Consider the following 24,689-nt stretch of genomic DNA (forward strand, 5'->3'; position numbering starts at 1 on the left):
TTATCAGATGCAACAAGAAAATTTAGCACAGAAATCGTCCCTATTAAAAGAGATGATTTTAAATCATTCAGCATAGTTAGAGAGGTCTTACTCAACATTAACCAACACTTCGTGTGTTTTCAGCACATAATATTAAGTTATCTGTGTCAACAGAGCTCTTAGGCAAAAAAAAAAACAGTAAGAAGTTTGCTTGTGGTGAGCAAATTTTTTTATAAGACATGCAGTGATTCTAATCATGATTTCTAATAATTTCAGCTGGCAATAAATCCTGACTTTAAAGTCCCCGAGGTGTCCTTTGACAACAATGCAGCATTGTGTGAGTTTATCTATACTTCTCAAAGTGTCTGGCTTGGAAACTGCAGTCTGACTAGGCCTTAATTAGTAAGATCTCAAAATAATCCTAATATATCATACCATACACAAAGGAATGCCATCCTCAATTCTTCCAAAGTGAAACACTTCAAGAAAAAATCTGTGAACATACATCGAGAACATTGTCTCTTGAGCAGGTAGTTCCATGTTCATCATAATGGAATTTATATATTTTTCGTAAAAATGCTTAGATATCAGTTATGAATACTGTTCATTGTATATCCAGTGTGCACATCAAATTAAGAGTAAAGTATTCTCTACATGGTATGTTACAAAGATTTGGCACATCATGTTCTGCCATAGTTAAATCTTTTGTAAATGATATTTTACTGCCGATCATCAAATGACAATAACACTTTATTCCGAATATAAACTTAGGTAATAAAAATAGCTCCTAACATCAATATCGGCAAAATTCAGAAATTATCAAACATTTGTCTTAAATATAAGAAAATATTTGCATTAAGAACCTTTGTATTTAAGATACCATATGATATTGTATATAGAAAATTCCAAAAAACTGAATTTCAGAGTCAAAGATTTACAAAAATGAAAACTTTCTGGAAAAGAGGACTCGTGAACAATTAGAATTAAACCAGGTGTTCAACATTTTCAGAGGATCTTTCATTACATAATGTATTTCATGAAAACTTAGAAAGTTATTTTGATCATTATGTCTGATAAACATGGTTACAACTGGGATATAGACAGGGAATATATTTTGAGGTATATTGTATGTATCTCATTAAAATACCTCAAAATTATCTATGAACAATGATTACAAGCCAAAAATTTATTGCAGTACTCTGTACAATAAGTTCCAGATGCATTACAGTTTTTGAGCAACATACATGTCTAGGTATTTATGGTGATGCTCCAATCAGTTTGCAAAACTGGAACTGTACTGGTTAGCGATGTGACACATTACCACATTCACATCAATTAAGAACTTTGTTTCCATAAAACTTAATAACTTCCTAGTTGTTGATTACATAAATTTAACGTATAACTCATGAAGTCTGAAACAGCCATGGAATATTATTGCAGTTTTACCAAGGTTACAGATAAGATTTATCATCACCACAATAACAATATAATCTGTAAGATGAAATAGCTAATACTAACACTGCAGCTAGTCCATATCAGGGCATGAGTTCATGCTCCTCATCACACTGCCATTTAATATAAGGTAGATTCATTCCATATTTTTTAAGCTTTAAAGCACTGTAAATTGAACAATCTTTCTTGTAAGATTCCAATATTCTTTGTTATTAAAGAAAATACTGAATTTCACTAAACAACACATTACTATGTCTTTCTTTATCCTAATATATCAATTGCATTACAAAACTTTTTCTTTCAAAGTGCAACAAATGATGAACTTTACATATGTAGTATTGAACTATAAATTACATGGTCAGTGAAGAAATGAATAAATCATAGCAATGGCTTTCAACCTTTTGAGGAAAACGTACTTTCGTTCAGAAAATTTACTACCAACGCAATGCAAACTCCTTTCACTGGAAAAACTACAAATTATCTGAATCATACCCAGTGCTTTTCATCATATATTCTTTTTAATCTTTTAAGTGATATTAACCTGCATACAAAAAATGTTCATGAAACAATAAGATTCCCTATCCTAGGAGAAATGAAAAAATAATCATCTTTTATTTACAATATATTAAAAATTACTTCAAAATTTACTGAGAATATAGGAAGCATAACAAATAATAAACATTTCAAATTAAACCCTTATGCACAATACACAAAATACACTGTATGAAGTTCTGACTAGCCAACCATTCTCAGTTAAATATAAAATGGTCACAAAGTGCAAACTCCAAGAAAAAGCTCTTGTATAAATATTCCATTTTCTGTCCTATACTAACGAAGTGAATCAAGATGAGACTGGATTTGCTCTAACTGGTCATAAAAGTCATATAACTGGTCATGACTGAATTGCATCAAAACTTTCTCTGAGGTTGTGGAACTGCCTTTAGAGGTTCCATCTCTGAAAATGAAACAGGGAAAGGATTAGATATTTTACTGATAAAGTCATTAACAGAAAATAACGTTATGTGTCCTCTTAAAATTGTTTATACATCAAAATTGTTCAAAATTCAGACATTTATAAGTCGGTCACAATTACTGTTTCCTATATTCACCAACCCATAAATTTTAAAAAGGCTTTATGTACTACATTCATAAAAAAGACCATTCAAAATGACATTAAAACTAACAGTACACCAGGGGCAGTTACGTAAAGTAAATAATTATATCAGGTGGCCAATATCACACTGATCAGCATGGTGAAAAACAAAATTGAGAAAATGAGTATGTAAACATTAAAGTTTTGAAATATCCATGTTTCCTCTTCAGTGTGAGTGGTTAATGCTATAGAGGTTGAGAACAGTACTTTAGTATTTACAAGGAGCAGATATTCTGCCATTTGATGAATATCACAGAAGAAGTGAAATTACGGAGAAATCTTTAAATGATTATCTGATTTTTTAAAATATTTTGTTCATAAAAAAATAAATCAATCATTACTCATAAATATCCAATACTTGTGTCTTAATAGACATTCCATTCTTGATATAAAAGAAAACTGTCGGCAAGTGCCTCATGGATCCGGAGATTCTGGGTGTCTAAAAGCCTCACTTTTCATGTATGCTGGATAAGTAACCACAACACAAGTGATGGGATAAAACCCCTTGTTCATATATGTGAACACATTCATGGCCTTAAATGTCTCCTAGACTCAACAATCCTTTTATCTAATAGATGGAAAAAGTATAAATGTGCTACCTGGACCTACAGGTGCCCATCACTTACCATCTTGTCATTTCCTGTAGTCTGTAGGCTGGGAGATTAATGGGACTGACTGGGAGGTGGGAACTTACTATGAATGATGCAATCGTGGTGAGATAACTATTATAAATGAAAATTTCAGAACTTAATCCTACTAAACATAAAATTACCTACCCAAGGGTTAATTGCACATGAGCAATAGGTTGTGCCTGCCGTGCTAGAGTGGATGATGCTGATTTGAGATGTAAGTCCCACGCAACATCTTCTAACTGAAAAATAATTAATAAAAAAGTTGTGGAAAGCATTGTAAGGAATTAGAATAGCACTCTAAAATTATTTTATTTTTAACAACGATATAATTTTTAACCACCAAAATATTACACAAATCTCTTGAGCTTTCATATAGTATCAAATGCCCTAGTAATACAATTTTCAACAAGAATAACTCTCTATATAGAGAAAGCTGTTCTGAATGACATCAACCAAACAGATTACACTGGTAACCTAAACCAAATACAGTATACTGTGTACAATAGACTCCTCAAAGATACAATTTTAAATCTCCCATTTTCAGATTTTGGCAAATACAGCACAGATGGAGCTTTAAGGCTTGTAATTATAAAGGAACAATTTGTACATCAACTAGTCTCATGCCTGACTTGTCTTTTCATAGATTACCGACAGGGAAATTTTGTCTACAAGAATGAAATATGTATTAATACGAGAATCTGAATATGTAAGATAGAGCCCATATAACAAAACTTGTGGTTAAGGGGAGTTCAAAAGGGTATGAAATGATTTAAAAGCAAGCTCCAAACTATGAAATACTGTACTGTATTTACACATGTAGTTTTATACAAAATGCATTTATAATATGTATGTTTTGCATAGTGCATTATTTAAGCAACAAAATGTCCCTTTATGTATTTCATCAAACTGTAAAATATTGTACACACAAAATAACTGTACAATACAAACATAAATATGGATACAACATACCTGCTTTTCTGAGAGACACTGCTGTCGAAGCGTGTCAACGATGGCTTTTGCGTTAGCGGACCACTGCTCAATAAAAATGTCTGTTTTATCTTGTGATATCCCAGCAGCCAAAAGGTGCTCCTTCAACAATGCTGGGCGTACCATCCCATGTGCTGCCTGCACATCATAACATAATAATTTAGAACTACTGTACAAAGTGAGATTAAAAGGGATTTTTAAAATTATGAGCAGATATAAAGCTTTTATACTTTGAAGTTTATAAAAACCTGAAAATTATATGAAAACAAAAACCAGTACTGTGTCGTATTGTGTAACCACTTATTGCAAATACTAAAAAGCACGTAGGTATTTGAAATAAATACGCACCTAATTACCCTCTAAGGGAAACAAAATTATTTAAGTAAAGAAATTAAGTAATGAAATTGAGAACAAAAGAATATGAATGCAAACAGAAGAAATGGCTACACAATTGCTGAGTATGCCCATTAACTCCAAAGTACTTCTTACTGCTTGCAATAAGTAACATACTTATAAGTAAGCAGTTGAACAAAAGCATCAATCAAAAGAACAGATGATCAGAGAGACAGGGGGGAAATGAATACCCACTCACTGTGTAATGGAGAAAAAAAAATCAGTAACGGTATCTACGTTTACATAGTTAATAAAAAATAAACAGCCACTCAAAGTAAAATTACAAAATGAAAGAGAAGTGTAATTAAGGCCTATTTTATATATACTTTTTACAAAATAAAAGTGACACAAAAATTTAATTTAGTACAAATGCACTCTTTTAATTAGGATGCTTTAATATGCTCTTGTGAAATAGTTTCTAACCTGTTGTATAATGTGTATTATTGTTTTAATCAGCAACTGAGTCTGGTCTCGGGTGATGACAAGCGATGCACTGAGCTTCTCTTCTTCTTCTTCCGTAAACACCTGTAAATGAAGACTGCCACGTACAAAAACTATAACTGCCCGGAAACAAAATTAATTTTTCCATACAAAACTTATTCCTTATGATTAGAGTCTTTTCTGTGCCATAGCTAGTCCCAGATACTTTGACCCTTTTTCAAAGAAAGAGAACAGCAGTCAGCTGGTAATACGTCTCCAGGATCAATCAGAATCCTTCTTTGTATCATCCAGTTTATTAACTGCAAGATATCAGCAGGGCTCGGATGCAAGAGCTTACAGGTTTAAGTCATAAGTTTGTATGAAATATTTTGTTTGTAAATACAGGCAGTCCCCAGTTTACGACAGTCTCAACCTACGACGTTCCGATCTTATGACGTTGTTAAAAAATATTCATAAAAATCTGGATCCGACATAACACTGAGAACCCGACGTTACGTGGTTCTGACTGACACAGAAAACTTGATGTTACTGTGGTTCCAACATAAACCCAAAAACCCAAACTTACATCAACCCAACGTTACCGTGATTCCAACAAACCCAAAAATCTGCCGTTACACCGCCGATTACTTATTGTTCTGACTTGCGCCAAATTTCGACCTACAACAAGCTGTAGGAACGGATCTCCATCGTAACTCGGGGACTGCCTGTACTTTGGTTTTATCGTTACTTATAATTATCCCATCTGGGTACAGATAGTGCACATGGATGCGCAGGGAACAAGCAGACTGCATGAGTAAGGCACAGAATTACAAAAGTATGAGCACATACATAGCACAAGCATTGCACAAGCAGAAGTGGTGCACAAGCAAATCATGAGCAAGGACAGTGCACAAGCAAGGACAAGCAACTAAGGTTTCTGTAAGAATGTTGCCCACCCTACAGAACCATGTAAGAATGTTCCCCACCCTACAGAACCACACTTTAAGATAATTCCAAAGAACCCTGAAACATGGTCTTGAATTAATGATTCAAACCAAAGTTTTTTACCATAACTAGATCATACTACACTTATAAGATAAGAAATTCATCTGAAGAGGCAGAGAATACAAGTATTACAAAGTACATATAAGTTTCATTCTCATCTACTGACCTGTGAACGGTTTGAAATAAGAGCTGAGCATATTCGAGTCAGAAGACCATTAATTTTTCCTGAATCTGTATTATTCATTAGAGATATCCCTTCCTGAAGTCTGAAAAATATAAGATTCAGTTAAGACCTAAAGTACGTAATTAACCAAATGCACGCCATACATTCAAGCTTAAGTTGAGAATACTTATTGCCTTATAACTTACAAATGACTAGAGAATTACATGTTATGGGACATGAATTACTTTATTACATGTTCTATAAGAAATATGTGTATTACATACAGCAAGAGAGACAACAAACTGAAATGTCATCAAGGTATACCACTTACCATTGGTTGGTAAGACATGGGCAGCCATATGCATCCCAGGTAATAGCTTTACCCTTGTCCAATATAAGGCCAGAATTAGCAAGCAATTTTACATATACATAAAACTCTCCTTCTCACAGATTACATTTCCATTTAAAGTAAGTGAATGTATTATAATCCGTAAATAATTAGCCTTTTTTCCTAGATATACAAACCTGAGTCTTTTATATGGGGGTATTCAGTGACAGCTTGAAATAATCTTTAAGGCTTTGTAACAAGGTAATAAAGTGTAACCACTTTATGAGCAGGGTTCTTGGGTGGGGGAAAAGGCAAAATAAGTATACCTTAGTTTTACCAGACCACTGAGCTGATTAACAGCTCTCCTAGGGCTGGCCTGAAGGATTAGACAAAAAAGTGAAATACAAGGACACTAGCCTAATTCCACTGATAGCTCTCGTTCAGAATAAATAAAGTTTAAGCAATGTTTTCAAACTAATATCATACACTAGGGTAACTCGTACCCTAGGTTAGACTGGGTTAAATGCGATGGATTAGGTCATTTGCTAACAAAATAATTGTCAGAAATGTTCAAAGCACACATTGAAACACACGGAAATAATGTTTTAAAGTCCAAAAAATTTAGGGCAGAATGCGGAGTACAGGTCATAAATAACTTGGGAGGGGTTCGGGGAGAAGGTGAATATACTTTTGTGGAATAATCTTACTTTAAACAATTATTGTACTCTGGAGTGAAAGCAGAATAGGGGGCTAAGGCTACTGTAGCCTAAACTATTTTTGTAAGAAGCATTTCAGAAGGAATATAACCTGGTCGGGGGGCTAACCCCCTCCCCCTGGACCCCTCAAGTAATTTGTGACCCCTTACCCTGCATTCATGCCTAAAATACACTAATGGTTTAAATTAAAATAACACAACCAAAAGGTTGGAAACTGTAATACTGAACTTATAAATATCTTTCAATCATACAGGTGTTCGACATTGCCAACATACTACAGGACTTTCAATACGTTAAGCTGATCAACTGTAAGCTTGGATACTGTAACTAAATCATACCTCTTCGTTAACTGAAGCATATTGTTGAAATCACAGCTTAAACTTTGTTCCGTTCAACACTAACTACAAATTAGAGGACTCTCGAATCTTTCGCGAATCATATATATACTACTTCACTTATTCAGTCAATTCAGTAGGATAATTTTCATAGGGAACGATAAACGCCTACTTGGGCTGTAATAGTAGTAGCAGAAGGTCCCATTCTTTGCAACGGCTTAAGTTCCGTGACACTTGACAGTTCCTTTCCTCTCGATGCAAAAGTGGAACTGATGCATTTGCAGTAGCACCTTGTCTTTAAATTTCTTATTTCCTCTTATATATATCTTTATATATAATTTAAATTTACAAAATCGCTTAAAGTCTTATAAAAAAAACGTTAAAAAGCAAAAATTTAAAAATCACTACAATGATGGATTTAACCTACCTAAACTGAGTAAAAAATAAAACTAAAACATTTAAAAAAGAAAGAGGGTAAGGGAAAGTTGAAGTGCAGACCAGTAAATAAACAAACAACTGGTTATGCTATGAACAACTGTGTGGAGGTTGTCTGGGTGTTTAACGAGGGGATGGTAGTTTGCATTATGATGGACTCTAAAGCAGGTAGTTCCCCCCTCTTCTTGCGTGGAAGATATGATTTTAATATTTACATAATTGATGTTGGTTTTGCAGAGAGAGAGAGAGAGAGAGAGAGAGAGAGAGAGAGAGAGAGAGAGAGAGAGAGAGAGAGAGAGAGAGAGAGATGTGATGCACTGCAAAACCAACATCAATTATGCAGACTTTAAAATCATATATATTACACGCAAAAAGAGGGGGGAACTAACTACTTTAGAGTCCATCATAATGCAAACTAACATCCCCTCGTTTACCACCCACACAACCTCCACACAGCTATTCATAGCACAACTAGTCGTTTGTTTATATTTTGGTCAGCACTTCAACTTTCACTTACCCTCATTCTTTTTCTAGAATGTTATAGTTTCTTTTTCAACTCGGTTTAGTTAGGTTATGTCCAAAGATTTTAAGTGATTTTGGACATGTCAGTCTTGAAGATGCAATGAGATATTGTGAAACGCCGTCGGCAAAATAAACTGTTGTTTTAATATACGTGCTGCCTTGTCCTGGATGCCCTCTTGGTAGCTACTATGAAGCTTACAGGTATTTGACTTTATATATATATATATATATATATATATATATATATATATATATATATATATATATATATATATATACAACACAAACATCTAACACTAGTGGAAATAAATGAAAAACAGCTTTAATTCCTGAACAATGTCAGCCCATGGCCAAGCCATCTTCAGAGAATTGATACAAAGTTTAGGAATTACAGTGTATATATTAGCAAGACTATATACAAACGGTTGGAAGACAGGTGTTTGCAGGTAGAGTCTTACTCTCATTAGTAACAGATTAACTTTAACAAATTAGATTATCTTGCGAGAGCCCCGCTTCGTTTTTCCCCTATTTCTCAACGGCTTTCCTTAAAATTTAAACTTCTTACATATTTCTTTTGAAATTAGGGGCCATGTTTAATGTTTATACATGCCTTGACTAAACTCCATGTTCTTACAAAAACTATCTTTTATATAACAAGTCAGTGATAATTCTGTCCAGTGCATTATTAGAATAAACCATCTTTTTGCTCCTGCCAAGTTCACTAACATACAAAGTGCACTGTTCACTTCTCCTCTTTTTGCATATCTTTTATTTTATTCTATCATCTTTTCAAATGTTTTTCCAATTTGACTATAGGGCAACTGCAAGATTTTCCTCCTGTTACACCTATCAAACATTTTTACTGTCAATTTCCGTTTCAGCTCTGAACAGGGACGTGCACAGGGTTCTTGAGCCCCTACCCTTTTTCTTCTTCATAGCTAAGGATCCTTATCCTTTCAACATTTCTTCTTTTTATAGATATCGTATATTATTATATCATTGCAGCATATAAAACATGGCAGATTTCATTTTCAAAATCTGAGGGAGTGTCCCTTTTACCACTTGAGCCCCTGACCTTCTGAAAGTCTGTGCAAGCCCCTGGCGCTGAATGACCTCATAGGTCCAAGTACTTGGCCTTTAAATTCTATATTCTATTCTATTCTACAAGTGATGGTAATGGAAGCAGGCAAAAGCATAGACAGGATACCGAAGTATTCTTACATCAAGCTGTTTGCTGACATTGAAATCTGGCATGACACCATTGACAAGACGTGATGGAATTGGAAATAGTAATAATTATTTTTATCGTTTTACCAACGTGGTACATAATTTACATTTCTTAAGTTATTCTAAGCTGTTGTAATTTCTCATTGCAGTTTCTTCCTCTTTTCCACCCGTGGAATAGAATTATGGAGCTGAATAGTAGTGAAATAGAGCAGTTGAGGGAGAGGCCTTTGTAACGGACCCACACATGTCATCCATACCCTGCCTTTGAGGGACCCGCAGATTTAGGGAGAAGAGAAGCCTCTCATCGCTAACGTAAGTATTTTGGTGTGAATTTCATCGTAAGTTACATTGGTTGGATAAAGGTTAAATCCAGAAACCTGTGTAATATTGTTACGAATTAATTTAATGTTAAAATCGTGATGCCCACGGGCCTGCCTAGCTCTCCATCGGCGTACCCAACTTGACGTTTTGTCGGGGCATGGACCACATTTGAACGGTCCAGTTGGGGCATCCCTTCACATGATTTTGACAGTTTTGGAAGACCATAGTGGAAAAATGAATGGGAACTAGGTCATATTAATTGATTTCTCGCCATAGGCAGGGTCCAGGCTACATAGGGTAGCCTAATCATTTCTACCCTTGCCTACTGTAGTGCCCCTAGGGTATTTTTCGCTTTCGTATTATTACATCGACTCGTTTTTGTTTTCCTGTATCCCCCTTTATCTAACAGTTACAGGAGGTCTCCAGTGGGTAGGCCTCTGCTGGAATTGAGGGTGGCCAGAACCCGAAAAGTAGCCCAGTGGAACGCACAAACAAGAAACGTCAAATATGCATTCCCCAAATTTTAAGATAAAAGTCAAAATGTAAATGGGTAGAAGTATGCAACAGCTCCACATTGGGGATTACTTTGGATATTGATTTTTCGTGTAGTATTTCTGTTGCTTATCAAGAATTTTTACCGTTATTTTTTGTCTTTCGACTGTAATTAACCTGAGAATCGTATGCTGGCATCCTGGAATGCTATTGCGCATGCGCAGTTATAGGGGAGCTTTTGGTGAAAACTGGAGTTTCCTAAATGGGAGGTCCATGGGACTCTGACCCCCAGCTAAGTAACGCGGCCTGCTAGGTTAGGTTAGGGTACATTAGGTTAGTATAATTTCTTTTATAACAGATGTCCTTAGCCAATCCCTTCTTGAACATATGACTCCCTAATGATTTGTGCATGTGTGGAACTATTCCATAACAGTATGACAGTCCGGTCTTTATCCCAACAATTTCCCCCAGCCAAAACCCCGCGTTCCCAAAGGGTCCCCAAGGATGTTGTGGAGATGTGAGGTTAATAATAATTGACCGACAACAGGCAACACCATTAGTAAAGGAAAAATCAGTTTCCAAGTTAATAGTCCGTGCAGAGTTACCCTGTAGTTTTAACCCCCTTTATCTAACGATTAAAGGAGGTCCCCAGCGTGTAGGTCTTTGCTGGAATTTTGGGTGGCCAGAACCCAAAAAGTAGCTCAGTGGATCGCACAAACAAGAAACGTTAAAGATGCATTGCCCAGATTTTAATATAAAAGTCAGAAATGTAAATGGTCCTAACTGATCATCTAAGTGGCTCACCTATGCATTCACCTATGCATTCAGTAAAAGTCACCAAACATTATCTTATAAAGAAGGCTACCCTACTGCTGTTAGTGCACTGTAAGCATTACTTAAGGTTCTTTGCAGCGTCCATCTGGCCCCAGACTGCAACCCGTTCATTCCTTTTACTGCAACACAATTTATATTCTCTTTGTTTCATCTCACTTTCCTCAACCCTCTCCTAACTGTAAAGTTTTCCTCCTCTTTTTACGCCTTTAAAACCTTTTTACTTGTGATTTCCTTCGCAGCACTGAATGACCTCATTCGTCCCAGTGCTTGGGCTTTGGCCTAAATTTTATATTCCCTTCCATTTTTATAAAGTAGGCTAAAGTGCAAAGATGTGACCAGTCACTTTCTATTATACATCTTAGACTTAACCATAACTTGAATGTGACCTATGGTGCCTAATGCAACATGACTGCTCCCCCCCCCACAACATGGTGTAGCGTGCTTTACTGGTGTGATGTAGAATTAAGTAAGTTACAGAGCCACATCCTGATCTAACCCTCTCTAATCCTAACCTAGGGCCCCAGGGTCAGATTGGTTGTGGGAGGGTTACCCTTTTTGGACATACTCAGTGACTCAATGGCTCAACTTAACTTGGTCTAGAGTGTATGAAATTCAAGAATGCACCCAACCAAACCTAGGAAACCCATGTCGTAACTTGCATGATGGTAGGGATCACTTCCCTAGCAACCATCCAAAGCAGTGCAAACAGCTATCATAATTCTTACCTTATGCTTCGGAGGTAAATGTAAGCCTCTAGAAGGCTGTTGTTCATTAGTATAGGGAGCGTGTACTCTTTTTGCAATATGCTATGTGGGTATGGGTATAGCAGGCAAGGCATTGTACAGCAGAAGAGATTACTCCGTGATCATTCAAACTCATTGTATATACATAAAGATTTTTACTATTGCTATCTGATTGTACTTATGCTATTAGAACTTTTTATACACAAGGCAGCCATTGCTAAATGTACTGAATGGTGATAACTAGGAAGAGTTTGACAATATCCCAGAAAAAATTTCATTACCTCACCCAGAGCAGTTGTGAAATCGTTTTGAAAGAAAACATACCTAATTATTAAATAAGGGATAAGATCATAAACGTCACAAAAAGCAGTGATAGAAAGGAGATGAGCTCCTAAGACTTCACAAAAAATGTATTTAAAGTTTGTGCTTCCATCACCAAATATGTGGCTAAGTTGTGCATTATCCCTTCATCTTTCAGAAGAAAAAAGTGCCAAATGTTGGAATCCATGTTGGTGAGAAATTAATATACTGTACTCTGTCGTACATTTATCAGCAGTCTGATCCTATAGAATTACATACAGTCACCTCTTGTGTAGGAGTAAGGGAAACACATGGTGTCAGCTGTTTTTAGTAAACATGGTTCAGAATTACTCCTAACCCTGTAAAGGTGAACTTCAGTTTGTTCCTAGAGAAATACGAGCCATCACTCTTTGATGTGAGGGTAACCTTTTGTGTGAGCTGGAAATTGTTGTTGAACTAGTTAACAAGGGTGGTTAACTGGTGGTTACATGGGGGTGAATATCCTGCTACTCACCTGCCATCCCTAAGACTTTTTCTTAGGCCATCACTTGGTGCGGATGTTTTGCTTTACTTTTAGCTAGGCAGGTGTTGAACTTGAGTATTTCTTGAGTTACAGTACTGTATCTTTAAAATTTTGTAGATTTTCCTCTTCATTAACAGTACTTCATTTGATGGAAAGAGAAACCCATAAGATTCCTGTGTATAACTTGTTTACTTAAAATTTAAATATTTAAATATTACTTGAATCTCAAGTACTTTCAGGTCCTAACTGTGACCCTTTTCAAGAGATGTCTCTTGAAAAGGGGTCTGGTTAGACCTAAAGTATGCTGAAGAAACCACAGATTCCTGTGCATAACTTGTTTTTTGTAAATATTTAAATATTACTTGAATCTCAGTACTTTTCCAGTATCCTAACTGTGACCCTTTTTCAAGAGATGTCTCTTGACCCTTTTTCAAGAGATGTCTTTTGACCCTTTTTCAAGAGATGTACTTGAAAAAGGGTCACAGTTAGGACCTGAAAGTACTCGAGATTCAAGTAATATGTAAATATTTACAAGTAAACAAGTTATACACAGGAATCTTGTGGGTTTCTCTTTCCAACTTCAGAAGAAAACTGAAAGAAGTTTTTGTTTGGTTAATACTTAATTTTTTTGTAGAATTTTTTATTGAAAATTTTGAAGGTTTTATATAAAACTGGTAATGCTGTATATCCATTTACAGCTTTTGGAGCCATCCCGATTGCTACCAGACTGAGTGAGGTAGACATTTTAGCTGTGGTATGATGGATGAAGAAATACAGGAGACCTCAGCAGAGGAGGAAATTTTGGCCCGTCATCGTAAAGAGAAGAAAGAGTTGCAAGGTAAGATTTATGTACTGTATTTCTCTTTCTTTGTAGAATATGTTAATATGAAGTAAAAAGTATTTTAATTGGAATTTTTAGGTATAGCTGCTGTAAGTATGTGAACTTATTAATGCTGTTAATAGTTGAAACCAAAATACAAATCATTCAGCCCTTCACTTATGTAGGATTCACTCAACCTATTTTGAAAAAATTTTAGGAAGTTCAGAGATGCACAATTGATCTTGCTGCATGCCAAGTACACCAAGAAAGTAAATACCCTGTTATACTTAAAAAAAAATTGAGCGTTGAACATAAAAGCATCATTGATTCCAATCAGGATATAAAGCTTCATCTTTTGTTTGGATATACATTCATTGAAAGCTGGTTCTGGTTTGGCCATTGAAGCTTGGTAACAAGACAAGTGCCTGAGGGGGTGGTGGACTTACCCACTAACTTGACTGTCAGCACCACTATGAATATTGACCCTTACTGTGTGTTCATTTTGCAAAAGAGTTGAGTACACCATCTCTGAATTGCGCAGTTTCTTATTTTGGTCTCTTTGCACACCAAGTTGGAGAGATATTTCCAATGCTCTAGTTTAGTATTCACTTGAATGTTCTTATCATATTGTTAGCTAAAGATCTTAGAAAATAGCTCAAATGTGGTATTTAAAATGACCCAGCATGATGTTGAAAGAGATAGGAATAATGTCGGATGTTCACACTTTGATTACTCATCACTGATTGATGCCATGCAGAGTATTGCCAAATGATGCGTATGTATAAGTCTTGTAAATGATGCTGTACATTACCATTCAGTGTCTCTCCTAGCAGCACAACACTGCTGACTCTGAAGTCTCCATAAGTATGTGTTTTCAGAAGTGTGATTGTTGGAGATATAGCAAATTTTGATTGTCTGAAAAGTAATTTTGTATAATTATTCTTTTAGAATGGTTTTTGTATAGGCAAAAATTTGTGCGCCAGCATTCATACATGAAGGGTCAAATGTTTAATTATGTACAGCAATTTTTGTGTCTTTCATTTACAGCCAAAATCCAGCAGCTCAAGAAAAGTATAAATAAAGATAAGAAAAAGAAAAAGGAAATTTCAGCAGAAATTACGCGTCTTGAGCAGGAACAGCAAAGTCGCCATTCGGAAGAACTCGCTGCGATAGGTCATAAGGAGGGATCGGAAGGTCAACAGGAGGAGGTCAGTGTGCTACATGTAATTCATAATTATGGTTTTATAATCAGTAAGGAAATGAAAAAATAAAAATATAGAACATTTTTGACCTCCCAAACTATTAGCAGAACTGCAAATTACATAATGGGAATGCCTCTCTGTGCAACACAACAAAAGACTAGGTATATTGCATTTAGTTCTTGTTTAATTTTTTGTTCAGTTGCAGCTGTTAAATTAAATTGCATTTGGTGCATGTCCATAAGAGTCCAAGATATGATAAAGTGATTAGGTAGCATTCATACCTTGTTTGCTGTTCATGCTGTTGTAATCTTTTAAAAACTGCATTCTCTCTCTCTCTCTCTCTCTCTTTGAATCTTAAGAGCACTCACAAATTGATTTTCATACCTTAGAGAACTTAGTATGTATCCTATTGGCTATAGGTATGTTGTTTATGGGGATAAAGTTATACTGTACCCTAATGATAGCTACTTGTTCAGTAGAAAATCAGTGTGTTTATAGTATGTACAAATGTGTGTGTGTGTGTGTGTGTGTGTGTATATGTATGTATTTTCATTCCTCAGCACTTGCAGCACTTGCTTGCCTCTCTCTCTCTCTCTCTCTCTCTCTCTCTCTCTCTCTCTCTCTCTCTCTCTCTCTCTCTCTCTCTCTCTCTCTGTTATTCTTTATGAAAAAAGAGATTATTCGAGTATGGCCCACTTACGCAGTTTCAGCATAATATATGAAAGAGAGAGAGTGAATATGTGTTAATTTTCTTATATTTTTTCCAATGGAAATAGAAATCTACGCTTTCCTAAGTTGAGTTATTCGCATAAGGCACGCTTCAGTTGTCTTGATGCTAAAACCAAATCCTTTCTCTTAAGCCTTTGATCTGTCACGACCTCTTGTGGCCTATCTTGCCCCTGTGATCTCAGCCTTCAGCGTGTCTGGTTGTCTTTGTCTCCGGTTTTCGTTGCGGAGGTTTCCTTTGTGCATGCCACATGTGCGAGAATAATTTGTTGCGTGTTTTCTTGCCTTACTTGTTGTGCAGTGTCCCCCCCTCCAGTAGCCACATTTCATGCTTTTTGTGCAGTGTAGCATGTATTTTATTTGTCTGGGGTGCCCCTCTCCTTCCTCCGTCAGGAAGCGCTCAGCCTTCTCTGAGGAAGATGATTCAGCACGTCCTGAGCTACTTGGTTACACAAGGTCAATCTGGGTAGCTTCCAGTGCTGAGTGTTTCAACTCCCCATTCTAGTTTATACACAGATTGAAGAGTGTTGTTTTTTGTTTGTAAGCATATTTATCATATATAGTATATTTATTTTATGCAGTATATACAAAGTTGGGGAGTAAGGGTATGAACTTACTGTTTTACATCTGTAGAGTATTTTATTATCCAGCAGGGCCTTGGATGCATTAATACAGATATGGGAGAGATTACCATTTCTGCCGTCGAGAAAGAAAGCTGTGAGTTGAAGGTTACGCCAAATATAATCAGATAAAGTATTCAGTATTTTAAGCAGTGTTGTATATGGCTAGATATAGCTTGTCCACTTCTGAATAAAATCATGGAGCAGGTTCTCTCCCAAACCATGTTTTATTCATTGCCAGTATGAGTCAAAATAAAGTACAGTACTGTATATTAACTCAGACTTTGTTTTGTAAAGTTTAAGAAGTGTTTTTGAATCCTTTTTATATTTAATACCTAAATGTTGACATAGCCTTTGTTTGTATTGCAGAGTAATGATGCAGAGATCTCTACTGAAATGACAGAACAAGAATCATTGGAAGTTGATTCAACTGAGGTATATGGCACTCAAGGACCAGGTTAGTTGAAGTTTGCAGCTGTACAGTATCTTCATGTGGTGTTGTGTGCATGATGGCTATGGTAATCTTTTATTCTACATACAGTTCTAGTGGGGATAAGGGTAAGGATGGTATTCTGACTGAGAATCATTTGTAACTAAATCCCTCCTCTTCCTTAAGTCAATTTGGCTATTTATAAGATAAGAATTGTACTAATTAGGGATAAGTATGCAGTGTGATTTATAATTATTATTATTTTTTTTATTTATTTATTTATTTATTTTTTGTCTACCTCAGTCATCCTATTCAACTGGGTGGTATTTATAGTGTGGGGTTCCAGGTTGCACCCTGCCTCCTTAGGAGTCCATCACTTTTCTCACTGTGTGTGCTGTTTCTAATCCCATACGCTCTTCTGCATGAGTCCTGGAACTACTTTGGCATCTAGTTTTTCAGGTTCCTTTCAAGGGATCTTGGATGCGTGCCTAGTGTTCCTATGATTATGGGTACAATTTCCACTGGCATATCCCATATCCTTCTTATTTTGATTTTCAGGTCTTGATATTTATAAGTTTTTTCTCTTTCTTTCTCATCTACTCTGGTGTCCCTTGGTACTTTCTTCTTGATTTTGTCAACCGTTGTCACGTCTGGTCTATTGGCACATATCAGCCTATCTGTTCTGATACCATATTCCCAGAGGATCTTTGCCTGATCGTTTTCTATCACTCCCTCAGGTAGTTGTTTGTACCACTTATTACTGCAAACTAGCAGGTGTTTCTTGCACAGGCTCCAGTGGAGGGGTTTTGCTACTGAATCATGCCTCTTTTTGTACTGGTTCTGTGCAAGCGCCGGACATTTGCTTGCTGTGTGGTTTATGTTCTCATCTTTCATATTGCACTTCCTGCATGTGGGTGAGATGTTATTTCAGTCGGTTGTTCTTTGGACATATGTGGTTCTTAGGGCCTGGTCTTGTGTCGCTGTTATATAACTTGAATGAAGTAGTTTAATAAGACCACTATGCCACTTTCTAAACTTTTGTAAGGCTTGCATAAAGGATTTGTGCCTAATTGTAAAGAAGTTAAAGAAAGGCAAAGTTAATGAAGTTGTACAGCAGGGTAGCAAGAGCCAAAAAGGGAATGAATTAAAATTAAAGGCAAGAGTCAATGCAGATTGGGTTGGAGGCACACTGTAAATGGCACCCAATGCTATGAGGACTTCACATTATTAATTAATAATTCTGTAATTATTTTTGTATTGTGCTTTGCTCTTGTGGGAAGTATAGCATAAGTAAAGTGAGGGTCTGTTTAGGTGGGAGGAAAATTATTTTAATTTTGTGTAGTTTTTAATGTACTGAAGTTTAGTGTGCTTGCTTGAATACTGTATATTAATTGTACCTTACATTAACAGAAAAGAAGATGAGTAAAGCGGCAAAACGGCGTCAGAAGAAAGCAGATGCTAATCGAGCTCGTGAAGCCCTAATACGTGAGGAAAAGGAAAACAACCGCTTTTGTGCTCGTAACGTTGAAGCAGCTAAGCTGAAGGCTTTGCTAAAAGCCAGGAAGCTAAAAATGTTTGAAATAAAACCTGATGGCGATTGGTAATATATATAAATTTTGTGTGTTTGTTTCAGGCATTTATTTAAAAATTTACTAAAGTTTTAGTATGTAATTTTCTGTGTGGGTGCTGGCTTTTCAAATAACATAGTTCAGAATCTTTTTCCATTTTAAATTATACATTGCATTTTGTTCATGAGTTTTTCCTTGATGGTATAGCTGCTCAGTATAGTAAAAAGTTTTATAGGAGTTTTCGTAAACATTATGTTTGATATCTTAATTATATTCTTTATGTAAAAAATTCATTCTATTGGTCTTTTCATCAACATGCAAGGCAAAGTATTAGATTTCAGTGTTGCCTTTTTTTAACTGTGAAAGTAATTGTTCCTTTAAGAATACAGACCTTTGCCTTCTATATGGACATACCTTTGGTGAAAGCTGGTCAATTGCAAGATACGTGTTAAACCAATAAGTATGACCTCATTTTATTAACTCCATAGATCAAGGATCGTAGGAGTTATTTAGTGCCTCCATTTCTTTTCAAAGTTCCTCTAGAATTCAACATATGAGATTATCTTTGATGCTATGTCATTTATCTCATCAAGTCTTATTAACATCCTAAATGACTGTCCAGTATTTTTTCAACAGTATGTATGCAGCTATGGCTCATCAAATGGCAGATGTAACGGTCTCGTGGCTAAGAAGTAAAGCAAGCCAGTATATTCGTCTTCACAGTGATGACTTTGGCCCTTTTATCACTAATCCAGACACTGGTGAACAGTTGACCCCTGAAGAGTTTGAGGAGTATTGTGACCAGATTGAAAACACTTCTGCCTGGGGAGGGCAGCCAGAGGTAAGAATCATTTTACATATTGCTCTGGTTATGTACTTCAGTATTGACCCTCTTTTAAAGTAAAAGCTAGTTTTTCATTTCAGATTTTTTAGGAGAATTTTTAGCATTAGCAGGCTTCTCATCAGGTACATTATTTTATTAATTATACTACAAACAGTTTTGTTCATACCATATACAGAGCATACCTAGCTGTAAAACCCTTGTTTGTAACTGTCATTCCTGTTATTATTTCCGTATTAATATTGTAAAGTAGTTTGACAATTCCACAGAGTTACATTGTTTAGCTGTCAAAGGGCTCGTCTGAAGAATTTGTTTTTAAATGAGGATTGAAATGGAACAAGTCAGGTTGAAGATGTAAGATCTACATGAGACAGACCAAAGAAATGACGGAAGACAAAAAGCCAGAAATCAAGACAGCTAGGGCTTAAGGGACGTGGCAAAGAACCATTAGCACCATCTGCTGTATTCCTTATGAGGCACACTGTGATTGGTACCCTGCAGCAGAGATTATTATTTTAAGTGACAGCTTTTTTGTAAGATGAATGGTTTCAGAAAGTATGATTGTGATGGGGGTGAATATGTGAAGCAATTTGAAGGTTCACACATTGATCATTTTCAAGCAAAACCTATATTTTTTTAGTAATCTATACACACATACATAAACTACACTCATTCATACAACAAATACATATACAATGCTTATACAGTATTAGGAATTTATATACAAGTATAACATGTTTATGAATTCACAATTGATATTATATAAAAAAGTGCCAACCATTGTCAACAGGATTACATTTACAGTGTTCTTTGCACCGTCTACAGACTGAAATTTTTGAAGTTCCAACACACGTATACAATATTTAATATTAATTTCAAAATAGTTCCTGTACAATCTACCTCCCTAGTCTTTAGCAGAGGTTTACACAAAATCTGTTCAGTCAATTTGCACAAAACCAGTTCCTGAATTGAAACAGGAACACGAAAAGTCACACTACAGACCAGTATATAAATTCTGCTCACTGAAAGGTTAAAGAATCTTAGAACAATTATTTGTTTAGAACATATGATAATCAGTAACAAAACTCACTATTCATTTTACATATCTTTTTTGTGTTCTTTTATTATAAATGCATATTTCTTGAAATTCATAATATTAAATGTGATTGTTGATTTTATGTAAATGTTCTTCTTTACAGCTTCGTGCTCTCTCACAAGTGCTGAAAAGAAAAATTGAGGTCTTACAGGTATGTGATATTATGAGTTGCAGAAATGTACTTTAGTGCATATTAACAGGTTTATGAGTAAAGGGTTAATATGTCTTAAATTTTTCACAAATGAAATTATGTTCATCAGTTGACCACCCTGTATTCATGTGGGTTTGGACCCACAACCACCTGCGAGTACCGAAAGTCTGTGATATATTGGAACCCCCCTTCTAAAAAGGCTTATAACTGCCTATTTTAATATATAGTTCAAACACCAAATATACGTTAAACTATCATCCTAAAACACTTTAATATTTTAATATTTCGGTATCACTTCAATATCACTTTAATATCACTTCAGTATTGTTTCTGAGTGGCGTAGCTGTAGGCGCTAGAACGAGGTGAGAAAACCAAGTTAGGGAGCTGTAGCCACCGGGAGTGTTCACTATGAGGTGGTCTCACCTATGGAGGGTTCACTATAAGGAGATTCCTCCTATAAGGAGGAGAGAAAACTGGTTTATTATTACCAGCGCAAAGCTTACAAACCTGTGTCTTTCCACAGGCTTACATAAGTCTGTCTCTCTCTCTCTCTCTCTCTCTCTCTCTCTCTCTCTCTCTGAATTAAGAAATTTTAAAGTAAGCATTGAAAAAAATACCTTTTATTGATATTTTGCTGTGTTTACATTAATATTAGTACTTGAAGATTATTAAATAATTTATTTATCATAAAAAATGTATTTAGTCATGAAAATAACCTGAAAATACATTAATCAGTGAATGTTGCTCTATGAAAAAAATTGCGAATTACCAATTTTCCGTTTTATTGAAAAATATGTTCTTCAGAAAAATCCGCGAATAACTGAATCAGAAATGCTGAACTGCGAAATAAGTGGGGTCCACTGTATATATATATATATATATATATATATATATATATATATATATATATATATATATATATATATATATATATATATATATATATATATATATATATATATAGTATATATATATATATTTATATGAATGCAGTCTCATGAAGAAGAAATTCCCTTTTCTTTTATGGGAACTGTGCCCAGTCTAAGCACTCAAAGTTTATTTGCATGGGCTAAGAATTGTGTCAGGGTCCCTAATTAGAAAAGCAGAACCTACCCCTTCATGTTTTGCATGGCATCAGGGCGGTGGGTACATCCCTGGTTTTTGTTGGAGACATATTTTGCCAAAAAAGTTATTGAGTTTACAAGGTAGGCATGAGAGGCAGTGTTCCTTGAACACTGCTGCCTTGACATCCAACGACTTTGGGTACACTGTATGTTGTCAGGTGGTATGTTATAAGGCATAGGGAAATTCCATCCATATGCGTTTTTGGGATACCAAAGAAAAAGGGTAGAGTGATGGATTACCTTAAATGATTCTAAGAAGTTGATATCCTTTTTATTACCCTCTGTGATTCTCAATGATTTAATGAACTGGACAGCAATATGTGTTGTGGGGATCTTTTGTTAATTTTTCATAGGTCTCTTCATCATTTAAAAGTTCTCAAGTGTTATTAATGTATATGTCAGTATCTAGATTTAACATACAGTATTCCTTTGTCAGATTTAGAGATGATGACATTTTCCTATTTCTGTAACATTATTAATGCTTGCAGGTGTATTTTTATATGTGGACATAGCATTATCATTGCTATGGACTGATGGCAGTTTATAATTGGTCAGATGTAAATTGGAACAAACCTGCAATATACACACAGTACAGAGCATCTGCCTACGAATCAGATTCAAGTTTATAAATAGTGCTAAATTTTAACTATTTAGGATTAAGATGTCTTTTTTTCGGAGGCATAATTTGCCATCCAAAACAATGATTTGGCATGTAAATAATGAATTGTAATGCCATGTTAACTTTCCAGAAAATGTCTAGATATCCATATATTTTCCTAACCCCACAATTCATTTCAAGGCACTCTTACATGCCATAGCAACTAATTTATAATTAAGACTTGTTCTCTGTAAAGTGATAATTTTTAATAGAATTTTTTTAAATGTGGTCTTTGTAGGCTGAAGGATCACCTATCATATTTGGGGAATGCTGCAATGAAGAGAAACCCATAATTTTGACTTACTATCGTCACTGCTATGGCCTTGGAGAACACTATAATTCAGTAGCTGTACTTCCAGGTGAAGAAGTTGAAGATGAGGATGATGATGAAACTTGATTAATTTTTGTTTAGTGGGAATTTTATTGTTAGTGTTTTGTGCGTGGTTGCACTAGAGTTTTACTTTATGAAAAGTTCGTTTTCATGCTCTTAAAGTATCTTATTATTTGTTTAAAGCAAAATTTAATTTAGATTTAGCTAACGGAAATTGCTAGATGAACTATCACCAAGCAGATGAACTGGTAAACCTCTATTGGTTGACCTCTAGTAGTCAATTGTGAATTGAGGATAAAAATGCTGAGTTGTTAAGCTGTTAATACCATCCTGTTATTTGGTGTTACATATTCTAAAAGTTCATTTTGTTATATGACATTGATGTGTGTTATACCTTATTTCAAAAGTATCCACCTTGTTGGAAAGTACTATGTACAGTGCACCTTGCTAAGCACACAGGAAGTGGCCCTAAAAGTACCCTGCAGTGCTTTTTTGGTTCCAGTATTGCTTTCTGCTGTTTACTTTTCACCCATCCTCTGTGGACTCCTCCTGCTTAGCTGTCAACCCCTTTCACTTCACCTTGCTTCAGGTTTTACCCATCACTTAAAAAGAAATTCTTTGGTTGAGCCCTCTGAGTATCTAATAGTAATCTTCAGTTTTCCAAAATTGGTTGTGCTTGGTCAATGGAGATTTGACATAATAGGGTTGGATATAATTCTGCTGTGTGCTTCATAGAAAAACTTCTGATGTATATGAATGATATCAGAGTAACTAAGCAAATTTCATAATCAACTACATGTACTTAGCAAAGTTAATGACCTTGAGTTTCATTATACTGTGCATGGTAGTGTAAGTAAATATTTATGCATTGTCTGTCATAAGGATAACATGTGATCTCGCCTAATTTGTGGATGTTTGGTTCTTGTTTTCTTGTACAAGTTGGTTACAAGTTACTTGTATTAAATTTAATCATTTAGCCGTTCCCTGTTATTGCTGTTTATGGACAGCCTTACCTATGACAGATCTTTTATTTTTAAGTACTAGGAAATAAAGAGATGATATTTTATGCATGCATTATTGTTCTGATTGAATGATACTCACATCAATGTTAATTTTTACTATAAAATGACCACAAAATATACCAAAGAAACTGTATTTCTAGCAGATTCACTTGAGGTATTCTTTTGTTTATTGTTATTGTCAAATGACTTATGATGAGTAATGCATACTTTGAGACAACTGGTAATTATTATTAGAAATAATCGTAAACAAGACAAATGAGTACCTAACAAGATTTTTAGAGCCTGATGTGATTGTTTTTTGTCCCTTATGCAATGATAGTCACTTTTTTGAAAAAAAAAGGAACATGTGATATGGATGAATTGAACTCTGTACGTATAAGCAGTTACAAATAAAAAAAAACCAGTTCTAAAGACAGGTTATTGTAAAACAAGAATGGAGATAAGAAAGAGTACAGAGAAAAATGAAATAAAACTGAATATAAATATCAATAACACAGAGATCACTTAAGTCACACCAAGCTGTCCATTTAATCCTGTAACAACATTACAAAAGTTGGCTGCTTTTAAAACATGAGCACTGGTAAGATTATCAAGTTCGTAACAACATTCAGATTCATACTGGGGGTTACTTTAATAGCAGCAGATTACTGCATAATAATTCACTTTCAAAATATTCCATAAACAGATTACTTAAAACTGGAGAACAGGAGAGGCCATGGCGCAAGTGAAAGTCTGTTGATAACATTTCAAATTAAAAGTAAAAGCATTATCATTAACATAAGCTTAATGAGGTCTGTTAGGACATTAGGGGAAGTGGCAACAAATTTTGGATTCATATTTCTGATTACTAATACAGTATATATATATATATATATATATATATATATATTTTATATATATATATATATATATATATATATATATATATATTATATAAATAAGTAATAAATAAGTAATAACGAGTCAGTTTTCGAGATACAAGCCGTCGCTCATTCGATTTTTTGCTTTAAGATGCGAGCCGAGATCTGGGCTGTGAGCGGTGCTTTTCAAAAATATTCATAGAAAAATTGGAAGTTATGCAGACAGGTTGGGCGGCATTAAGCTGGTTACTAAATACATTTTTATGATAAAAAATGATTT

At 35.1% G+C, this 24,689-nt stretch overlaps 3 protein-coding genes across 5 annotated transcripts in view; 2 read left to right on the top strand and 1 right to left on the bottom strand.

The window, feature by feature from the left end:
- Loxl2 (Lysyl oxidase-like 2) overlaps positions 1–1,680 on the top strand; it is a 30,938-nt gene extending 29,258 nt beyond the window's left edge. The window contains exon 9 of the mRNA XM_067095236.1: positions 256–1,680. Coding sequence (XP_066951337.1) covers positions 256–378 — 123 coding nt within the window. The 3' untranslated portion in view covers positions 379–1,680. The remainder of the gene's footprint in view (positions 1–255) is intronic.
- A 355-nt stretch (positions 1,681–2,035) lies between these two features.
- Vlet (Valette) lies at positions 2,036–8,050 on the bottom strand. Of its 2 annotated transcripts, none has more exons than XM_067095244.1 (6): positions 7,567–8,050; positions 6,188–6,287; positions 5,020–5,121; positions 4,186–4,341; positions 3,361–3,455; positions 2,036–2,386 (listed from the first exon to the last, which is right to left on the bottom strand). In XM_067095244.1, exons 1-6 carry the CDS (start codon positions 7,584–7,586, stop codon positions 2,260–2,262), a joined length of 600 nt encoding a protein of 199 aa, XP_066951345.1. In that variant the 5' UTR covers positions 7,587–8,050; the 3' UTR covers positions 2,036–2,259. The 2 variants fall into 2 exon arrangements, with proteins under 2 accessions (XP_066951345.1, XP_066951346.1); XM_067095245.1 differs by having other exon boundaries at positions 7,736–7,861.
- Positions 8,051–8,565: 515 nt separating this feature from the next.
- Positions 8,566–23,835, top strand: LOC136833301 (deubiquitinase OTUD6B-like). Of its 2 annotated transcripts, none has more exons than XM_067095247.1 (9): positions 8,566–8,721; positions 9,897–10,059; positions 13,659–13,798; positions 14,828–14,988; positions 16,698–16,785; positions 18,169–18,358; positions 18,963–19,167; positions 20,367–20,414; positions 22,435–23,835. In XM_067095247.1, the coding sequence occupies exons 3-9, from the start codon at positions 13,717–13,719 to the stop codon at positions 22,591–22,593; spliced, it is 933 nt and encodes a 310-aa protein (XP_066951348.1). In that variant the 5' UTR covers positions 8,566–8,721; positions 9,897–10,059; positions 13,659–13,716; the 3' UTR covers positions 22,594–23,835. The 2 variants fall into 2 exon arrangements, with proteins under 2 accessions (XP_066951348.1, XP_066951347.1); XM_067095246.1 differs by having other exon boundaries at positions 8,569–8,721; positions 9,897–11,445; positions 13,423–13,798.
- The last annotated feature ends 854 nt before the right edge of the window (positions 23,836–24,689 follow it).

This window comes from Macrobrachium rosenbergii, chromosome 51 (genome assembly GCF_040412425.1).
Source record: "Macrobrachium rosenbergii isolate ZJJX-2024 chromosome 51, ASM4041242v1, whole genome shotgun sequence".
In the NCBI taxonomy this organism is placed as follows: Eukaryota; Metazoa; Arthropoda; class Malacostraca; order Decapoda; family Palaemonidae; genus Macrobrachium; species Macrobrachium rosenbergii.

What these genes read in the sequence shown, in the direction of transcription:
- LOC136833301 (XM_067095247.1), top strand. Translation starts at nt 13,717, where the DNA reads ATGATGGATGAAGAAATACAGGAGACCTCAGCAGAGGAGGAAATTTTG. An exon ending in ATATGGCACTCAAGGACCAG is followed by an intron (nt 16,786 to 18,168) that starts GTTAGTTGAAGT and finishes TTACATTAACAG; the next exon opens with AAAAGAAGATGAGTAAAGCG. An exon ending in CCTGGGGAGGGCAGCCAGAG is followed by an intron (nt 19,168 to 20,366) that starts GTAAGAATCATT and finishes TCTTCTTTACAG; the next exon opens with CTTCGTGCTCTCTCACAAGT.
- Vlet (XM_067095244.1), bottom strand. Translation starts at nt 7,586, where the DNA reads ATGCTTCAGTTAACGAAGAG. An exon ending in ATGCTTCAGTTAACGAAGAG is followed by an intron (nt 6,288 to 7,566) that starts GTATGATTTAGT and finishes TATATTTTTCAG; the next exon opens with ACTTCAGGAAGGGATATCTC. An exon ending in CATGTGCAATTAACCCTTGG is followed by an intron (nt 2,387 to 3,360) that starts GTAGGTAATTTT and finishes TTTCATTTTCAG; the next exon opens with AGATGGAACCTCTAAAGGCA.